The 17,941-nt window shown below is 55.2% G+C and overlaps 2 protein-coding genes across 4 annotated transcripts in view; one reads left to right on the top strand and one right to left on the bottom strand.

Annotated features, from left to right (window-relative positions):
- The window catches only part of PHKB (phosphorylase kinase regulatory subunit beta), a gene marked incomplete at its 5' end in the record, with an annotated part of 65,114 nt that extends 50,333 nt beyond the window's left edge, over positions 1–14,781 (bottom strand). For both annotated transcript variants that reach the window (XM_081107941.1, XM_081107940.1), the window contains 3 exons: positions 1,038–1,176; positions 2,094–2,183; positions 14,706–14,781. In XM_081107941.1, the coding sequence (XP_080964067.1) occupies positions 1,038–1,176; positions 2,094–2,183; positions 14,706–14,781 (305 nt within the window). The remainder of the gene's footprint in view (positions 1–1,037; positions 1,177–2,093; positions 2,184–14,705) is intronic.
- A 298-nt stretch (positions 14,782–15,079) lies between these two features.
- Positions 15,080–17,941, top strand: part of ITFG1 (integrin alpha FG-GAP repeat containing 1) — a 48,166-nt gene continuing 45,304 nt past the window's right edge. For both annotated transcript variants that reach the window (XR_013996867.1, XM_081107435.1), the window contains exons 1-2: positions 15,080–15,297; positions 17,530–17,602. Coding sequence is in view for 1 of the 2 variants with exons in the window: in XM_081107435.1 (XP_080963561.1) it covers positions 15,090–15,297; positions 17,530–17,602 (281 nt within the window). In the remaining variant the exon portion in view is untranslated. The remainder of the gene's footprint in view (positions 15,298–17,529; positions 17,603–17,941) is intronic.

Here is a 17,941-nt window from a genome sequence, read left to right as displayed (position 1 = left end):
TAGCGCAGGGAAGAAATCGGAAAGGGATTTGGGAAGGGAGCTGAGCTGCCGATAATTACGTATTTAACTATCTGGCTAATCCCATGTTCCGGCGACGTCTACTAATTCTCTAACAGTGAAGCCCCATTTTCCCGACAGATGCAGAAATGCTGCCAAAGAAATATAAAAATCCCAGGATGAAACTTGTGCCGATTTCTCCTTCTTTTAAGGATGGAAGGCAATTGCTCTAAAAATAGCAGACAATGTTTTCCACACGGAATTGGCTCAAATTTTAAGCGATATTTCTATGTTGGAAAAATCTACCAAGATATTTTTAAAACTCACTGTTACAGGGTAGAGGCAATTTTTAATATCGATCCTTTTAGGTTATACAATGGCCACTTGATTTCTGAACCCTCCATACAACTCCATTGATCGATCGATCTCTCTCTCTCTCTCTCTCTCTCTCTCTCTCTCTCTCTATATATATATATATATATATGTTTCATGCTAGTTCCATACCGTTTTGACTATTATTTTATATTTTGATTTGTATTATAGTATTGACATCAGAGAGCCTGATCCCTCCCTCTTTGTACTTCCTCAAGATTTCTTTAGCTACTTGGGATCTCCTGTAGTTCTGGATGCATCTTAGAATTCGTGCTCCAGTTCTGAGAAGCAGCCGCGGGTCCTCTAACAGGGCTGCACGTGTCTGTTTGCGGCTGCAGGTGCCAGGACAGCTTAGCAATACCAGTCCTTCCAGCCCGTGAGCAGGAGGCCGGGGCTGGGCTGGCACAGGAGCCTGTGGCCTTGACTTATCCCTCCACGTGCTTGTATCTCCTCCCAGCTCCTTCCTGTGGCAGTTCCTCCTGCCAACACCTAAAGCTCATCTGCAGGCCCGGAGATGAGGAATTACACTCGTGAAGCATGAAAACCAGGCCCGTGTCAACCCTTAGGCAGACGGGAAGGTGCCGTGAGTCCGCAGCAGAGCCAGGGACAGCTGACCCGGCGTCCTGGGAGCACGCCCTCCCTCGCGAGGGACAGCGCGCACCGCTCACCTGTACGCGAGGGCCACGGCCCAGGCGGCCGCGGCGCAGTACAGGCTGTCCTGGACCTTGGCCTGCTGGTCCCCGCCGCAGGTCTTCGTGGGGAAGAGGCCGGTGGTGGGACTCTGGTACAGCAGCACCGTGGCCTTGACTGCAAGGAGGCAGGAGAAGCGTGAGCGGCACAGCCCCCGCCCCCCGGCCGCCCCGCCTCGCCCCCTTCTGACGGTTTTGCTGTTTCTAAACTGAGCTGCAGCGTAAAAGCTTTGATGATATGGGAATAGCTCCACGCTAAGCCACTGCAGCCAAGCTTTGTAGCCAGTTATGACCACAGAGGAAATAAAGGACAACGTAAAATACAGACCGGGATCCTGACCAAAGGAAGTTGAATTAAGGTAAACAGCAAAAGTCCTTACTGTAGGGGAGACAAATAAATCAAATGTTACAGTATCTGCCCTTCCGGTCTAAGCATATGGCACATGAAGTAAACTGACACAAAACACGGGCATTTCCACTTAGTTCTGAGGGACAAAGAGGGAACCTCCCCCACACACACACACACACGTATACATACACACACACACATGTATACATACACACATGTACACATACACACATGTACACACACACACACACACACACACACACACAAAACAAAGCACCAGCAGGACAGGGGCCTGACATGGGTGCCCGTGACCCGAGGTCACGTCTGTCGCGATGAGTTGGAGACGGTTATGCGAGGTGCAGGGCTGCCCGGGAGCCAGGCCCAAGTGAATGAGCAGCGAGCCCGTCCACAAACCGGGCCAGCGCCCTCAGGAAAGCCTCTGGAATGTTCCAGAAGCCTGAAGGGCACCAGGGACCCCGGTGAGAGCGCTACAGCTATTCCAGGACGGATGTGACCGCCGGCTCCTTCTGTAGCCCCAGCACCCCATGCGGCCCGCACAGCGCGGCCTCAGCGCACCCCCCCCCCATCCCCCAGCCCACAGCCCAGTGAGGGCATGAGGCTGATGCCAGCGCATAACGGAGGGGCAAGCGGAGCCAGCGCCGCCCGGGGCGCACCCCGCCGCTCACCGGTCCTGTAGTGACGGTCCAGCTTCTCCCACAGGCTTTCGTGGTCGGGCCGCAGAAGGTGGATGCTCTTCAGAGGTTCGTACACGGAGCCTGCGGGGAAGGGGCCTGTCAGCCTCCGTGCTCTCACCCCGCCCCCAGGAGGCCGCGGCCGCCGAGGAAGCTGCGAGCAGCGTTCACGCTTACGGGCGAGCGATCGCATCTCACTACGGTTCGCGTTTTGGGTGGAGAAGGGAGAGAAGACAGCTCCCCTGTAGCAGGTCCGAGGGCCTGACTGTGGGGAGATCCCCCCTCACCCCGCAGCCACCAGCCACTCCAACAGCTCTCCTGCTCAGGTGCCCGCACTGGCCCATCAGCTTCCCTTCCCCTGAGGTCCGCGCTGCGTCCAATGCTCAAGCCGCACCAGGCGGCCTCTGCCAGCCGCTCACCCACAGCGCCCCGGAGAACAGGGCGCCCACATGCTCCCCGGCATCACCCACCACCACTCGGCGCAGGCAGGAGCTCTGACGGCCGGTCCCCCGGGGCGGCCTGGACTCGAAGGGAGACCACTGCACGTCAGCCAGGGGACTCTCCAGCGCGCGAGCGGGGCGCTCGGCACGGCGCAGAGCTCACCGTGACCAGGACCATTTGCCACTCAATCGTTCACCTGACCAGCACCCACTCTCAGCGGCTGAATGACAGGAAAGCATGGGAACCCTCAGCCATGGGCTAAGGAACCCCCCAGTTCCTGTGGAAAGCGCCCAGAAACCACCAACTCAGGGTCACGAGTCCACCTCCGACCCAGGGAGCGCGCGTCGGCCTGCCGCCCAGCACAAGGACAAATCTGTGATCTGCCTGGTTTGTGTGTGTAACCCCTCGGTTACACAGACAGCCACCCCAATTTCCTGCTCCATTTTTATTCTGTAAGAAAACAGCTCTTCCCATGGAGGTATCTGATGCACTGGGAATTAGGTTCCTAACTCATCTTAAAGTAAGAGGTCAAGTCCGTACATTTTTAAAAGATCCAATTGGCCCCTCCTTTTTTTTAGGTTACAAAATATTGAATAGAAAGATCCATTTATCCTAAATTCTAAGCAGAAAGCATCCAAAATTATGGGATTCAAATAGACCATTTCCTCTTGAGATAACTGCAATTTCATTTCCAAAACAGCATTAACACAGTAGTGTCTGATAACGGAGCGTTTGGCCTACATGCATTTCCTCAGATGGAACAATGTTATGTAAGATCTCAAACCGCCCATGGACATGTGATGTTTACCAATGGCTTCAACCACAGGCAGCTTTTGTGTGGCTGCATGAAGGTCTCAACATCTCCATGCCTGGGGCAGCACGCCCTGATCTGCATACAGGATCTCAGGGAGCCCTCAGTACTGCGTAGTGGCGCAACGTTGAAACATAAAGCACTTCCATCTTCCTATGGGTCTTGGGTTCTAGCAGAAAAATACATAAAATTCATGAAAGTAGAATCTTAGCCTGAGGGGAGAAGCAGCCAGTGTCCCCATCTGCAGTTTACAAACAATCCTCTCAGACAGGGGCCGCGCTGAAGGTCAGAGGGTGCACGTTTAGGGTCTCCTGCCTTCGCTAACGGTGAGCAGCCAGTTGCGCAGACAGAGGCCGGGCTCAGGGCTGTGACTTCCGGGAACGAGTCTAAGAAGCCTGAGCCCACAGCTGTGCAGGCTGTGAGGGGCGGAGGCTGAGAGAGCAACAGGGCGTGTGCAAGGCAGCAGAGAACGACCAGGACCCTGGGCCGTCGTGCTGCACAGCGAGCTCACAGGAGTGCGCAGAGCCTGCCCTGGGGAGGGGCACGGCGCACAGCTCCGAGAGCTTGCAGGCTCCCTGCCCCCACTCACATATGCACGTGGACAAGGTGGGAGGGCAGGCAGGTGCAGACCAGTAGGCACGGGACAGCGAAGAGATGGCCCTATCTATGAACACACAAAACGCAGGCAAACCACACTTCTGGTTTATCAGGATACTAGAGGCCCAGTGCACGAAATTTGTGCACGGGGGTGGGGGGTGGTGTCCCTCAGCCCGGCCTACACCCTCTTGCAATCCGAGACTGCTGGCTCCTAACCGCTCGCCTGCCTGCCTGACCCATGGCCCCTAACCACCTCTGCCTGCTGGCCTGATGCCCCTTAACTGCTCCCCTGCCAACCTGATCGCCCCTAACTCCCCCTCCCCTGCTGGCCTGATGGCCCCTAACAGCCTCTGCCTCAGCCCCCACCACCGTGGCTTTGTCCAGAAGGATGTCGGAAGATATCCAGTCTAATTAGCAAATTATCCATTTATTAGTATAGATTAGAACATCAATTTTTCAGCTGCTAAGATTGCAAGGGTCCCCAGAGTACAGAATCTATATGTTTATCCTACACATCATCTATATATGACACAATATATTTTCCAGCAACTTTGAAACTGAAATCGCACCATTGCCTTTAGATGATAATGTCCTCATCGTACAATTCCCTTTACTCCTGCACCGATTAAAGCTAGAAGGACACTACCAGCGAAGGGTCAAGTGACTCCGGTGTGTTCTCGGCCTGTGTCTCTAACGCTGGCGTGAGGAAGCTCTCAGCAAATCTTTACTGAATCAAACTGGGTGGTCCACGTGCCAGGGGTCCCTGCCCTCCGCAGCTGGCAGCGCTGTGTGAACAATTAAGACAGCTCTCCCTTATCACAGAACATGTCATTCTCACTATTTCTTCCATGTGTGATCCACCCTGGAAAGTGCCTTGTGACAGGGGCCGGATCTAGTACACAGCAGACAGCAGTAAACGTTCGGTAGGAAGGAAGGAAATGAAGGAGAGACGCTGACAAAACGTGTTTTAGGAAACGCTGATGATCAGGTGACAGCAGCATCCTCACAGGCCGCCCTGTCTGCGACCCTCCCACGCCCTCGGAGTCGACAGTCAAGGGCCACCCATCAGACTCCCACAGTCAGACAAGTTGAAGAAGGGATCTCCTGGCGACACGGTCACTGTTCCAGTTAAGAGATCTGAATACCCTGTGCATGACTCAGCACACGGAGCACCTTCCAGACGCCAAACTCTCCTTGCAAAGCAAAGACACAAAGTGTAAACCGTGATTTCCTTTACTGTCCAGTTGGTCCATGCACAGGAACTGAAACACTAAGGGATAGATGTGCCCCCGGGGGGCGGTGGGGGACGAATAAATGGTGACACCTCCATTCAATGAAATACCTTAACACAGTAAAGGGATGAAGCAGACCTGTTTGTAATACCAGGAAAGACCAAAAAAATACAGTGTGAAAAGTAATGTCAGGGAACAAGGCATATAGTATACTATGTGTTGCAAACTCAGCCAAGATGACTACATGTGTGGTTTTACAAACGAAGATGAACATGCAGATAAACAAAGTACTTTACAAAGTCGGGGCACACACCAAACTGGTGGAAAGGATCGCCACCAGGGACAGGACGGTGGCCTTTACTCTACGTATTTCTGATGGTCTCAAGCTTACGTGAGAGGGTGTCCACTGGCTACCTGCACAGCCTTCTCACCCCAGGAAGGGAAATTCTGACTGCCTCCTCCCAATACTGCGCGAGACACTTTATACGCCCTGTCCCACTCGTCCTCCTGGCAAAGCTGAGGTTGGCATCGCACTGGGGCGCAAGCGGGTTACTGCCTGGAGGCTGCCTGCACCCAGGGCTCCGATCCCGACACGCGAGGCCTCCGCAGACGTCGGCGGAGAAGAGCGAGAGCCCTTGGTGCTCCGTCCCCTTCCTGCCTTAGGCAGCGGCTGCTCCGGAATCACAGGCCGGCTGCCCGTACACGTGCGCCTTTACTCAGTGCGCCCGTTTATCATCACAGCTCATCCCAACCCCGACTGCTTTTATATTGTTTTCTTTATCGATTAAGGTATTACATGTGTCCTTATCCCCCCATTGCTCTCCCGCCCCCCCCCACTCATGCCCTCACCCCCCAACCCAACTTTTTAAGCCTGTCTCTCTCCATGGCAGGTTGGGTAAGAAACGCGTTTCAAATGGGAAACGGCAAACAGGAAACAACACAACTTTATAAAAACACAGTAAAATTTGCCGGTTCAACTACCCAAATGAGATGTGAAAAGGCCACTCCACGGTCCATTTTATTTCTAATAAAAACGCATTAAGCCCCCCCTGTGACCTTCAGAGAGGCGCAGCCTATAAACCTGCTTAAGGACATGGGAGCTGGCAGGCGCTTCCCGGGGCCCTTGTGAATGCCAAGCACGCAGTCCGCGACCGAGTTCCCTTTCCCATGTGCAGGCCGTCGGGCGCCTCGCCACGGCACGATGTCTGGGAGGTCAGAGCTGCAGCCCGACAGCTCCCATCTCTCTCAGAACTGTCTGGAACTCTTCTTTATAAAAAATGCTCAGAAGTGGCACAGGCCCTCCACTTCCCTCAGCCGTGGCGGTGCCCTCCTGCGACGGCCCAATGCCAGCGCGCCTGGCACGCAGTGAGCTCTCAGGAGGCACTTAGAGAGCAAACGGGCTGACACCCTCCGAGGCCTGAGAGCTGCCGAAAGCTGAGCAGAGGCAGCGATGACGATTACACAGCGTGAAGTTACACATGACCCACCCCTCAGTGACCCAGGCTGTGGCCATAAAGTAATTAAACTTGTTCTGTTCTTCTCTATGGTTCCTTCCCTCTGCTCTTCCACTCCTCACAGAGGAGGATCTGAACGAAACCATAAAAGGACAGGATTTTACAATGACTTGATCCCGAGAATAAATGCAGAGGGCCTTAGACGGGGTCACTTTCTAAAGGACAGAGCTCATCTGAACACATCAGACTTCTCAGGAGAAGCCCGGAGTCATGCTTCAGCCTTACACCGCCACGGAAACGCTCACCTTCCGAACTCCTGAGCTACAGGACAGACAGAGCCTTAGCTCAGCACTGATCGAGTTACATGGAGGGGAAAGAACTTCACTCCACACCATTCCCAATCTTCACAAGACTCCCTCACTGTGTTATGTCGTCTGCCATTATAGTCATAAAGCATGTGACACGAGGCCTCCGCTGTGTACGCGTCCTTCTACACGAGTCCCACGGAAATCGCCCGTCCAGCCGCTCAGCATTCTGAAACGGAACCACACCGTTCCCATCTGTCATTTATACTGGGACGGAACCTGGTCGGTACTTCCTGTCTTGGCAAAGTTCAGCAGTGCGTTTAATGGGAGTGCTATTACTGCTAATCAAAAACTGCCCCATAACACTTTGTACAGTAGGCATGACGAAGTCTTGAATGGTAAAAAAAAAATTACAATAAACTATGAATTAGTCAAGTCCGACGGCTGTAGGAGTAAAAACATCCATAACCAGAACAGACTAAGGAGACGCGTGCACAGTCTCCAGCGCGGCCTTTGTAGGGAACAAATGGGAGCTAGTCCTTCTCACCCACACGCAGCCGCGTGCAGACGGCTGGCCAGGCGGGCCAGGGCCCACGCACACCCACACTGGCCACCCCTCCAAGGCTGCGGCGGTCCTGTGCGGCCACTGCCTTCTGTGAAGACCCGCCCACGATGGAGCCATTAACAGACCCAGCATGTGAGGGACCCAGGTCAATCCGTTTCCAAGCCGACCTTCACTTCTCGGTGAGTGAGATTAACCCCGGGTCTGAAGCCTGCTCTCCACGCCCCGCCCTCGGCCCCAGCGTGTAGAGACCTCCTGGACAGGGAGAGCCCCTGACACCCAGGCTTTGGAAAGAACATGGGCTTTGAAAACAGTCAGGCCTGGCTACCATCACGGCTACATCACTTCCCACGTGGGGCCCACACGATCCTCTGCCCAATAAAAAGGTGAAATGATTAGGCAACACGGAGTTCTGGAAAGTTCCCTGGGTACTCAGACTGCACTGATTCTTCCTGGCGTGACTCATTAGTTCATTCAACCTGAAGTCCCCAGCACCAGGCCCCGTATCTGGGGCTACTGGTTCAGAACTACCACCCAGCCCGTCTCGTCTCGGACCTGAAGAGGTTCGTCGCCCCGAAGGGAACGGATCTGTGCGTATCTAACAGCGATGCGGCGTGGGAGCTAACGGAGCGCAGGAAGCGCGGGGAGCCAGTGCAGCGATTCACTGGAAGCGGGGCTGCAGGGACGGGCTCCTGGGGAAATATGTGGCATGAGAGACGCTGGAGCAGGACAGAAGATGGGGGGCGTGCACCCGCGCTCAGAGAGAGGCCTTGAACAGAGGCCCCGGGATCAGGGTGCAGGAGCCAGGGCACACACAGGGTGGCATCTGGGAGCGGCTGGCAGGCAGCAGCACCGCACAGAGCATGCGCGGGGAGGCTGGACAGCGCGGCCCAGCCCAGGTCTGCCCTCCGCCCTTTAGATGACGGAGAGGCGCTGGGGAGGTGGAGGGCAAGGCGTCACGTGACCCAACCTTCAGAAAGTGAAGGGCGGCCGGGAAGAGGTCAGCCGAGGCACGGGGTCCTCTGTGGGTTACAGCATGCACCCTCGGGCCTCGAATTAAGAGGGAGAGCAGCCTCGCCGGCGTGGCTCAGCGCTTGAGCGCTGTCCCAGGTACCGAGAGGTCAACAGTCTGATTCCTGGTCAGGGCACGTGCCCAGGTTGCCGGCTCCATCCCCAGTCAGGCGGGTGCAGGAGGCAGCTGATGGATGGTTCTCTCTCTCCCCCTCTCCCTTCCTCTCTCTCAAAATCAACAAAAACGTGTTTTTTAAAAAGATAGTGACAGCAGGGTGGCGGAGAGGAGGACTCTCCAGGAAGTATTGAAAAGGTAGAATAAACAGGCGGAGGAAAGGCTGACGTGCGGTGCAGGTCGTGGGTACAAACGCCAATACTGTACCGTGTGACGCAGCAGGAGAGAATCCAAGGATCGCATCTAATCCTCAGATGGTTTTTATTCCTTTAAATTGTAATAATTAACTTTGCATCCTGCCAGGATTTTTCATCCTGGTGGTTATTGAACAAATGATAATTATCGAAGCTACAAGCCTATTGAGAATCAGGATTAAGTGGGTATAACAAATTAGTTGAGCGTCGCGGTGTATTTCCATGTGAACAAGGATCTCTGAACTGATAGAAACAGCGATAACAACTCACAGGAAGAGCCCACAAAGCAAAGATAATTCCCCTCGGAAATACGTACATTAAGGAAACAGCTCTGATTTTGAATACCTCTATTTTAAAGACATTTAACAGAAACGCCCGTTACCGGCAGGCCATTTTAAAGATGTTCAATACAAACATGACGTAAAGGTCTGAAATCAACTGCCTTAGATGAGCCATACTCAAAAGGGCCTCCGTTTGAAAGGAAAAAATTCCCATCAAAGCGGAGAGAAAACCAATGGAAATGATTAATCCTCTGCCAATGCCCAGCCTAACACCACACACAGCTGCTCAGAGAGGACCCTAAGTCCCTGTGAAATAAAGGGACTCGGAAGTGTGCAGCCTGAGACGGCGCCCAGGGGGCAGGCCCGCCTCCTGTCTGCAGCCTGAGCAGGGCCCCCTCCAGGCTCTCCCCGCGGTGCCCAGGTTTCCACGTGCAGCCCCGTGACCACCCCAACCCCCTCCGCAGCACCACACGGTCAGCCCTGTCCCTTGGCCCTCCCGGAGCTCCTCCCTGTGCCGCTCGCTCCACCCCAACGTCCTCTCTGGAGCCCCCACCCTAAGGGCTCCTGTGACTCCCACTTCCTCCTTCAGCTCAAACGCCCCTTCCAGAGAGGCCTTCGCCCAAGTCCCCCCGCCCCCCCATCCCTGCAGGAGACGGGGAGCTGATGCCTGGTGGTGAGCAAGGAGGGGCCGGCCAGTCACTAGACGCTGCCTTCTGAGCCACCTGCAGCTCAGCGTGACACGTTTCCTCAGTCAAACGGCTGCTCAGAGGGCAGACACCAAAACAAGGGACAGAAATAAGCACTCGTGTCTGCTGTGGGTAATTCCCACTTTGGAATGCACACCAGCAATACTGAACAAGGCACGTGTTTTTAGGAGAGGCAAGAACATATTTAAAATGTCCTGGCCAGCTCCTTAATAGCAAGTGTTTCGCATACATAGCATCTAATTTAATCCTCGCAATAATAGCTTCAGGGGGTATTATTATTTTTACAGACAAGGAAACCAAGTCTCAAAGATGTAACGTCTCATCACAACACTGTGCACCTGGAACTAATATAACATCGTCTATTAACTGTAACGGAAAAAAGTTTTAAAATTTAATACAAGAAGAAAGGAAGAAAGAGAGGGAGGGAAAGAGGGAGGGAGGGAGGGAAGGGAGGAAAGGAAGAAGGGAGGGAAGGAAGGGAGGAAGGGAGGGAAGGGTGGAAAGGAGCTGGGCATTCAGATCTTCCTTTGGGTTAAGCTGTTGAACAAGAGGAGTTACACTCGGCCACAGCGCAGACTGACACATTAGCAGTCCAAGCACAGCACAAGCACCACACAGAAATGCAGAACACACACTACATTCAAGAAAGAGCAGAAACGGACAAAACGCAGACCATTCCAGGAGGGATAAAGAGGATTAAAGTACATAAAACGACCTAGGTACATTGGAAAGGGATTTTCCAAAAGCAAGAGACGGGCTTTCATCTGGGCCAGGAAAAGCTCAGCTGTGGACCCGAGCTCTGAAATGACCGATAAATGACTGATTAAAACATGCGCCTACAATGACGACCTCCAAGGAACTAGCAATCATTTCCAACAGAAACGCAGAATTTCCACATGAGCCCATAACCTGTACGTGCAAGCCCCTCTGTGTGTTTACAGTATTTCTTCAGAGTCATCACTACGCTTTGGGTAGAGGCACCTCCAAAAAGTATACACATTGCAAGTCAAGTATAAGGAATCGTCTGTAAAATGGCTAACGGCAGTGACGTGGGTCTTTTTCTGTTTTGCTTCTGGCCGCATTCTATTTCAGTGTAACGCCGCGGTGCTGGGAACGCCTCCTGTGCGTGCCTTCAAACGCTGTGCAATGTCAAAGCCGCTCGGAGGTGTTGAAATGTGCAGGACTGCCGGCACAGGAAAGCCTCTCTCACCATCAGCATTCTATTTCCCCATAACTGCCAGCCCCTGCAAACTCCCGGCTCCTACCGGGCCTGCCAAAGTGGGAACAGCCTGGTGCTTGAACGAAAGAAAACACAGTCCAAAGATAGATAGATAGCCCCTGGTCTCTCAGTTCAGAGACTAAATCAGAAGTCGAACATTGGCAAGGCTGCGTATGCTGTTGCCATTCAGCTGATGAGCACTGAAGACAAGAATTGTTTTCACTCCTTAATGTAGAAGCTTTTTTTATCTCCCTGGACTGAGTCTTTCCTGAGCTATTTCTTATTTTTTTCCAAGGTTTTTCTCTTCCATCGTGCCAAAACAGGATTTGAAATATAAATGGAAATAAACGGCTATGGAGAAAACAGAACGTTTTCACTGTCACCTTTTGGCTGGCTCAGCTCACATTCACCTGTTAATGGGCCCTGAGGATTAGACATTCTTTTTATATATAGTTTATTTCGGAGAGGAAGGGAGAGGGAGAGAGCTAGAAACATCAATGATGAGAGAGAATCATGAGTCATCTGCCTCCTGCACGCCCCACTCTGGGGATCAAGCCCGAAACCCGGGCCTGTGCCCCAACGGGGAACCAAACCGTGACCTCCTGGTTCATAGGTTGACGCTCAACTCGAGCCACACCAGCCGGGTGAGGCTTGGAGACACTGCTTAAGGCACCTCAGGGACAAAGCAGCCTCTTGCCACAGGCTTCTCCCAAGTGGCCAAGGTGACTCTAGCCTTCGCTTCCGCGCCAAGGCCACTTAACTGGCCGCATCCGAAGGCCCGGGTTCCAAACGGGAACCCGTAGCTGGTCCTTCCTGGATGCATGGACCTCCTCCAACCGGTTTCAACACCCGGGCCCCCGGGAGGAGCAGCTCCACAGCCTTTGTCCAGCTGGCAAGGGGTCATACCAATACAGCCGCCTACAAGCCCCTGTGCGCACATCTCCCCCAGCCCGTCTACCAAGCGCACCGCGTGGCTTTGAACCCTAAGTCTCAGGACCTGGGCGAGTTGCTTCATCTCTTCACCAAGTGAGCTTCCCTTCCCAGCTGTAAAAATGTGTAAAAACACCTACTGCACAGCGAGCTGCTGACGAGAATATAATCAGGAGGCTGACCGAAAATTCCCAAGTCTGCAAGGTTACTTCCATGACGCAAGACGCCAAAAACCATTTACGAAGCTTTTCATGTGCCCGTTTGACAACTGCGGCTCCACCGTCACTTCTCACGCCGCGCGACCACCCCAGGCCGGGCCACATTCAACCTACGGTGCCCACAGCAGCGCGCCGACGGGCACAGGACCACGGTGTGCAGGCCCGGGCCCGCCAGGGGGCCCACGATCCAAACGCTATCCTCTGGCGATAGCGACAGCAAACTTCAGAAACAAAGGTAAGTAAAACGACCCCCCGGGGTGGGGGGGGTCTCCACACTTACCAGACCTTAAGAAGGCTCGGGGAGACGAGGCGACCGCGTCGGGCGGGCTGGCCATGTCAAATGGTTGCCTCTGACCATAAGCGCCACAGGCTACACTACGGCAGCGTTCACAACTGTTTAGTGGAGGTTAGAAGCAATCAAGGTTAGGTTCATTGAAAGCAGTGTGAGCAGGTATTAACACGTGATGCCGTGTGCAACGCAGGCAACCAATCAAGGTTCGTGATCATTTTTTCTTTTTATGATCTGGAATTTTGCTTTGCTCTGGTTAACTTCCGGTGGCCCGTGTGGATTGGCAGGAATACGGAATACCCACTTATCACGCATCAGCTCCTGGGGCACCCTCCCAGGGGCCGCGGGTGACTGGGCGGCTATGTAACAATGCTCAGAACTCTGCAGCGGCCCCTCCATCGGAGCCAGGTCAGTCCAAGTTTCAGACCAAGCTCAGTTCCTACATTCTTCTAAGAGCAACAGCCATCGGGCGGGTTGTTTTTAATGACACGGGGCGTCAATGATGCACTCGAGCAGCCTCAGCGTCTCATGCTACTTGGGAGTTAGCAGAAGACGCTGGAATCCCAACGACCTGGGAGCGAGGACCTCGAATGGTATCTCCTCGGCTACCGCGGGGCAAGCCAAAGCGCAGGCGACACGTGGACCGGGCGCCGAGCTGCCGGGCACATGGAACGGACGGAAGCGGCTGCATTCAACAGCGGTTACCTAGACCTGGGATTCTCCTCTCGGCTAAGAAGGAGGAGGCAGGTCTTCAGAGCTTACTGTTACGACATGCACTTCAGAGGAAATAAAGACGGGGAGAAAAGAAACCCTCCATGCTTATTAAAGGAAGAGAGAAATGCTTTTAAAACATGTTGAGGGCAGAGCTCAGCTCCCTGCAAAAAAAAACAACCCTCGGTTGCTCTCTGTGACCAGATAGCAGCCACCCAACAACACTCTTCAGAACCCGATCCCTACGCTGTCAGTGGCCAAGTGCACACGCTGACACGGCCACGGCCACAAAGACTTTAAGAAAAAGGGTGAAACAAGAGCACACGTGACTCTTCCCAGGTACTGTCTGGGCTCAAATGGCCTTCGGAGACCCCCTCTCCTGCTTCCTGGGTTGTTTTGGTCTCGTCCTAATAAGTATGGAGCTTTTGGTGAGGCTTTAAAAAAAACAGAATGAAATTAGCAACAAAGGCTGGCCACACGTCTCCTGTGTGGGATTTATGAAATCAGATCATTTCTTTAAAAAAAAAAAAAAAGAGGCAGAACGCACTAGAGACGATAAGAACTTCATAGGCGGCAAGAACTCGGCCTAACGGTAACATGAGCTGAGGGGAAAGAGTTCTTAACATCCGTGCACCAATGCAAGCTGCAGAGTTCGTTTGCCTTTGCTCGGCCATTAGCAACGCGGACATGAGCATCTCCCACCTCTGACCTATAGTAACAGGGGTCCTTCCAAAGGGAAGGTGGGGGGTGGGGGGCGCTCAGTCCTGCTCACAGGCTCCCCCTCCCCTCCGGGCGGCTCAGCCCTGGCTCCCCAGGAGCCGCAGCCACAGGTGCCAGCGGCAGGGCGCTGACGGTGCAATTTGAAGGAGTCAGCTCGGGACACTTGAACTTTTGGGGCTGCCGGCTCGGCCACGGGGCGAGCACCCCTGGGGCCCCTCGCCTGGGGAAGGCACCCGCTTCCTTCCGAGCCCGAACTGTGCTCCCCGGAACCCCCTTCGTGGCCTGGGCCCTGTCCCCCAACATTTTTGCCGCGAAGATAACAGGCTGGGGCTGAGGATTCGGGGAGGAACGCAAAAGGGATATGAGATCAGGCAGCCGGCAGGTATGAGATAAGGCGGGAAGCAGAGATGAGAGGAGGCGGCGAGCGGATTCTAGTCACGTGGCAGCGGGAGAGGGGGTGCAGCCACCCGGCCTCGGGGAGGGACCCCCCCATAAGGACTCCCCTTCGCAGGAACCTGGTCCCGCCTGGTTTCTAAGGAGGGAGCCTGGAGCGAAGTCGGTGTCACCCCCTACTTTTGGGGGCACATACGGGGTGATGTTAGAGCACCCCCTCATTTCCAGCGGGGAGACCTCGGGCGGAAGGCCGCCGACTGCTGTCTGAGGGGCCCCAGGCGGGCAAAGCTTCGCGCCGGGACCCCGCCGCCCCCCGCCCCAGGCGCCTGGGGGAGGGGGCGCCCCGGCCCGCAAACCTGAGCGCTTGGCCCGGGCTCTCTGCTCCAGGACCGTCCGGCTCACTTCGGCCATCAGCCCCGCCGCCCCCGCCATCGCGCCGGGGCCGCCGTCTGGGCCGCCACCCCCGAGCCGCCTGTCAACTCGCCGGCAGGCCCCGCCCCCGCGCGCGACACTGTCGCGAAAACGCCGGCCGGAAGTGAGCGCGCGGGCGGACCCCGCTCAGCGCCCCGGCCTCGCGACCGTCGGAGGGCCGGCGGCGGGGCGAGGGCGACGGGCAGGGGCCGGCGGCGGGGCCGGGCGGGCGGCCGAGCGCTTCGGCCGGGGCGGCGGCGCGGTGCTTTACGGCTGCCGTCAAGCGCGGCGGCGGCGGCGGCGGCGGGCGGGCGGGGCCGAGGGCGGCCATGGCGGCGGCGGGCCGGCTGCCGGGGCTCTGGGCGCTGCTGGCGCCGCTGCTTGGTGCGCTCGCGCGGCTGGGGGTCGGGCCGGCCCCGGCGGGGGCGCTGCACAACGTCACGGCCGAGCTCTTCGGGGCCGAGGCCTGGGGCGCCGTGGCGGCCTTCGGAGACCTCAACTCCGACAAGCAGACGGACCTCTTCGTGCTGCGAGAAAGTCAGTGCTCGGCCGCGCCCCTTGTCCTCCCGGGGTCCCCCTCTCCCCTTGCCCGAGGGCTGGCCCCCTGCATCTCCCGGGCCCTATCCCCCAGCCCGGACCCTCCCGTCACCCCAGCTCCCCTGACAGCTTGCCCGTCCCCCCATCTCCCCCCCCCCCAGGTCCTGGCGGGGTTCCCCTCAGTGTGATCTAACCCGCAGCCCAGCAAACACCCCAGTTTCCCCCCGACAGGCCCACGCACCCGCCTGCCCCCGTGGGATCCCCTGCCTTCCGAGTCCTTCCTGGTCCCCAGGACGCTGTACCTGCGCTCCTCCCGCGGCCCCGTCCCTTCCTGCTTTTCTTCCTCTCGCTTCCTGCCCTGGGAGCCGGGAAGGTGCATCCTGACATCTCTTCCCAGGGGGCTTCTCCCCGCCCCCCCCCTTTCTCGGGAGCTACGGGGGCCCTCCCAGCCCCTAAACTCGCCACAACTCTCAGGAGCATTTCGCATGGAAGCGAGGGGAGGGGGTGTCCACCTGCCACTTCACCCCCCTGTGCAGGGCCAGCTCGGCCAGGGGTGAGCCTGGGGGAGGCGGGCGGTGAAGGGTTAGACAAGAGGATAAAGCCGGGGCTGGGTGGGACGCTGCCCTCTGATTAGAGAGACGGCCCCACGGCCTGCAAGCCGCGTCTGTATTTTATAGCCAGATTCCGCCAGGGCGTGGTCAAGATGTTTACCGTGTTCTCCCGGGCTTGGAATCTGCTCAATTACATGCACCTGGTCAAGCTTTGTTTCCTTGCCGCACCCCCCCAGCCCATATCACTCAGCCACATGGGCCCACAGGTTCAGACCGTAAGGTCAAGCTTACAGCCACAGCCTTTAGCTACAATTGTGCTGGGACTTGCACGTGGCAAAGCCCGAGAGGATCAGTGGTGCCCTTGCGTTAGTTAGTCCGAGGCTTGAACCTGTCCAAACGCTGTAGCCCAGTGGTTCTCAACCTTCTGGCCCTTTAAATACAGTTCCTCATGTTGTGACCCAACCATAAAATTATTTTCGCTGCTACTTCATAACTGTAATGTTGTTACTGTGATGAATCGCAATGTAAATATCTGATATGCAGGATGGTCTTAGGCGACCCCTGTGAAAGGGTCGTTTGACCACCAAAGGGGTGGCAACCCACAGGTTGAGAACCACTGCTGTTGCCGCTCTCCATGCCCCCCTCCCGAGCCATCGGGCCTGCTGTGTGCGGCTGCCCCATCCTTGCTGGGGTCACTCTCCTAGTCTGCCATATCACTGCTTGCTTTGCCAACCCGGGGTTCTTGGGAGTTCCTTGCTCTCACCATCACTGGGCAAACCTTTTTGTAAATCTTGATGCTGACCATGGGCCTTACAGGGCCAGGGCATTCTCCAGGACCCACAGAACCAGGTACTGTTTAAGGTCAAGGTCAGGAAGACAGGAGTGAAGGGCTTACACCAAGCCTGACAGACGGGACCCCGGCCCAGATTTCTTGGGGCCCTTGCCAGGCCTGGGACCTCCTGTGGACCCGGATACTTTCCCTGCCTTTGTAGGACCCCACATGTTGCAGAAAGGGTGCTACTCCCACACCTGTAGCTACTCCACCCAAACTGGGCACAGTCATATATATATGTATATATATATATACATATATATATACACACACACACACACATATATATCTACACCAATAAAAGAGAAACATGCAAATTGACCATCCCTCCATACACCCACCAGCCAATCAGCTCGAGTATGCAAATCAACCCAACAAAGATGGTGGTTAATTTGCATATGCAGGTGTGGAGGGAAGACTGAAGACAGCATAGAAGGGAGCGAAGTGGCGGAGAAGGGAGGGAGCCAAGGCAGCAGAGGCGGGAGGGAGCGAGACAGCCGGAGGAAGCCCTATTCTTGCAGGAATTCCTGCAATGGGCCTCTAGTGTATGTGTGTATATATATATATTAGTTATGAGGCACGTTATTTAAAGCGACCAGTCCGACTTCTGGCAGAAGTCCTTCCCGGCTACGTTTCCCATGTCCATCCTTCCTTTGGGCCTGGGATTGGTGATGTACCGCTTGGGATCTCCATCCCATCAGACTCAGGGACTGACCTCGAAAGGGAAGGTGAACTGGAGCCAAACAAAAGTTTTCTTGTTGAGAAAAGTGCCCTGAAGGTTCCTGTAAACACTGATTGGAAGTCTGACCAGGGAACCTTATTCTAACACCCTGTGTTCGCTTCTTTTAGGAAATGATCTAATCGTCTTTTTGGCGGACCAGAGCGCACCCTATTTTAAACCCAGAGTGAAGGTTTCCTTGAAGTAAGTACAAATGTATTTGTTTCTGTGGAACGGGCATCAGTGTCCTAAGGGATAGCCAGCAGTTGGTTGGATTGTCTTTGAATTCAGTGGCACCCAACTGTGGTGTTGACACAGAACCACTAGTTAGGAGGTATGAGTCGGAAGTCATTTGTTTGGGGAAATAGTGAATGTAGCAAAGGTTACAAATGATTTACTTTGAAAATAGATAAAAGTTGGTGGGTGCAGGTCTGTTCCTGCAGGCACCTGTCACTACCTTGCTCTCTAATCTGCTTTCCCGAATGTGTTGGGATTCCCTGTCCCTCCTCCTGAGTGTCCCGGGAGCAGTTCACTCAGGCTTAT

This window comes from Myotis nattereri (genome assembly GCF_964212035.1).
Source record: "Myotis nattereri genome assembly, chromosome: 15".
Taxonomy (NCBI): Eukaryota; Metazoa; Chordata; class Mammalia; order Chiroptera; family Vespertilionidae; genus Myotis; species Myotis nattereri.
The sequence above is the reverse complement of the archived record's forward strand: the minus strand, read 5'-3'. Positions and strand labels throughout refer to the sequence as shown.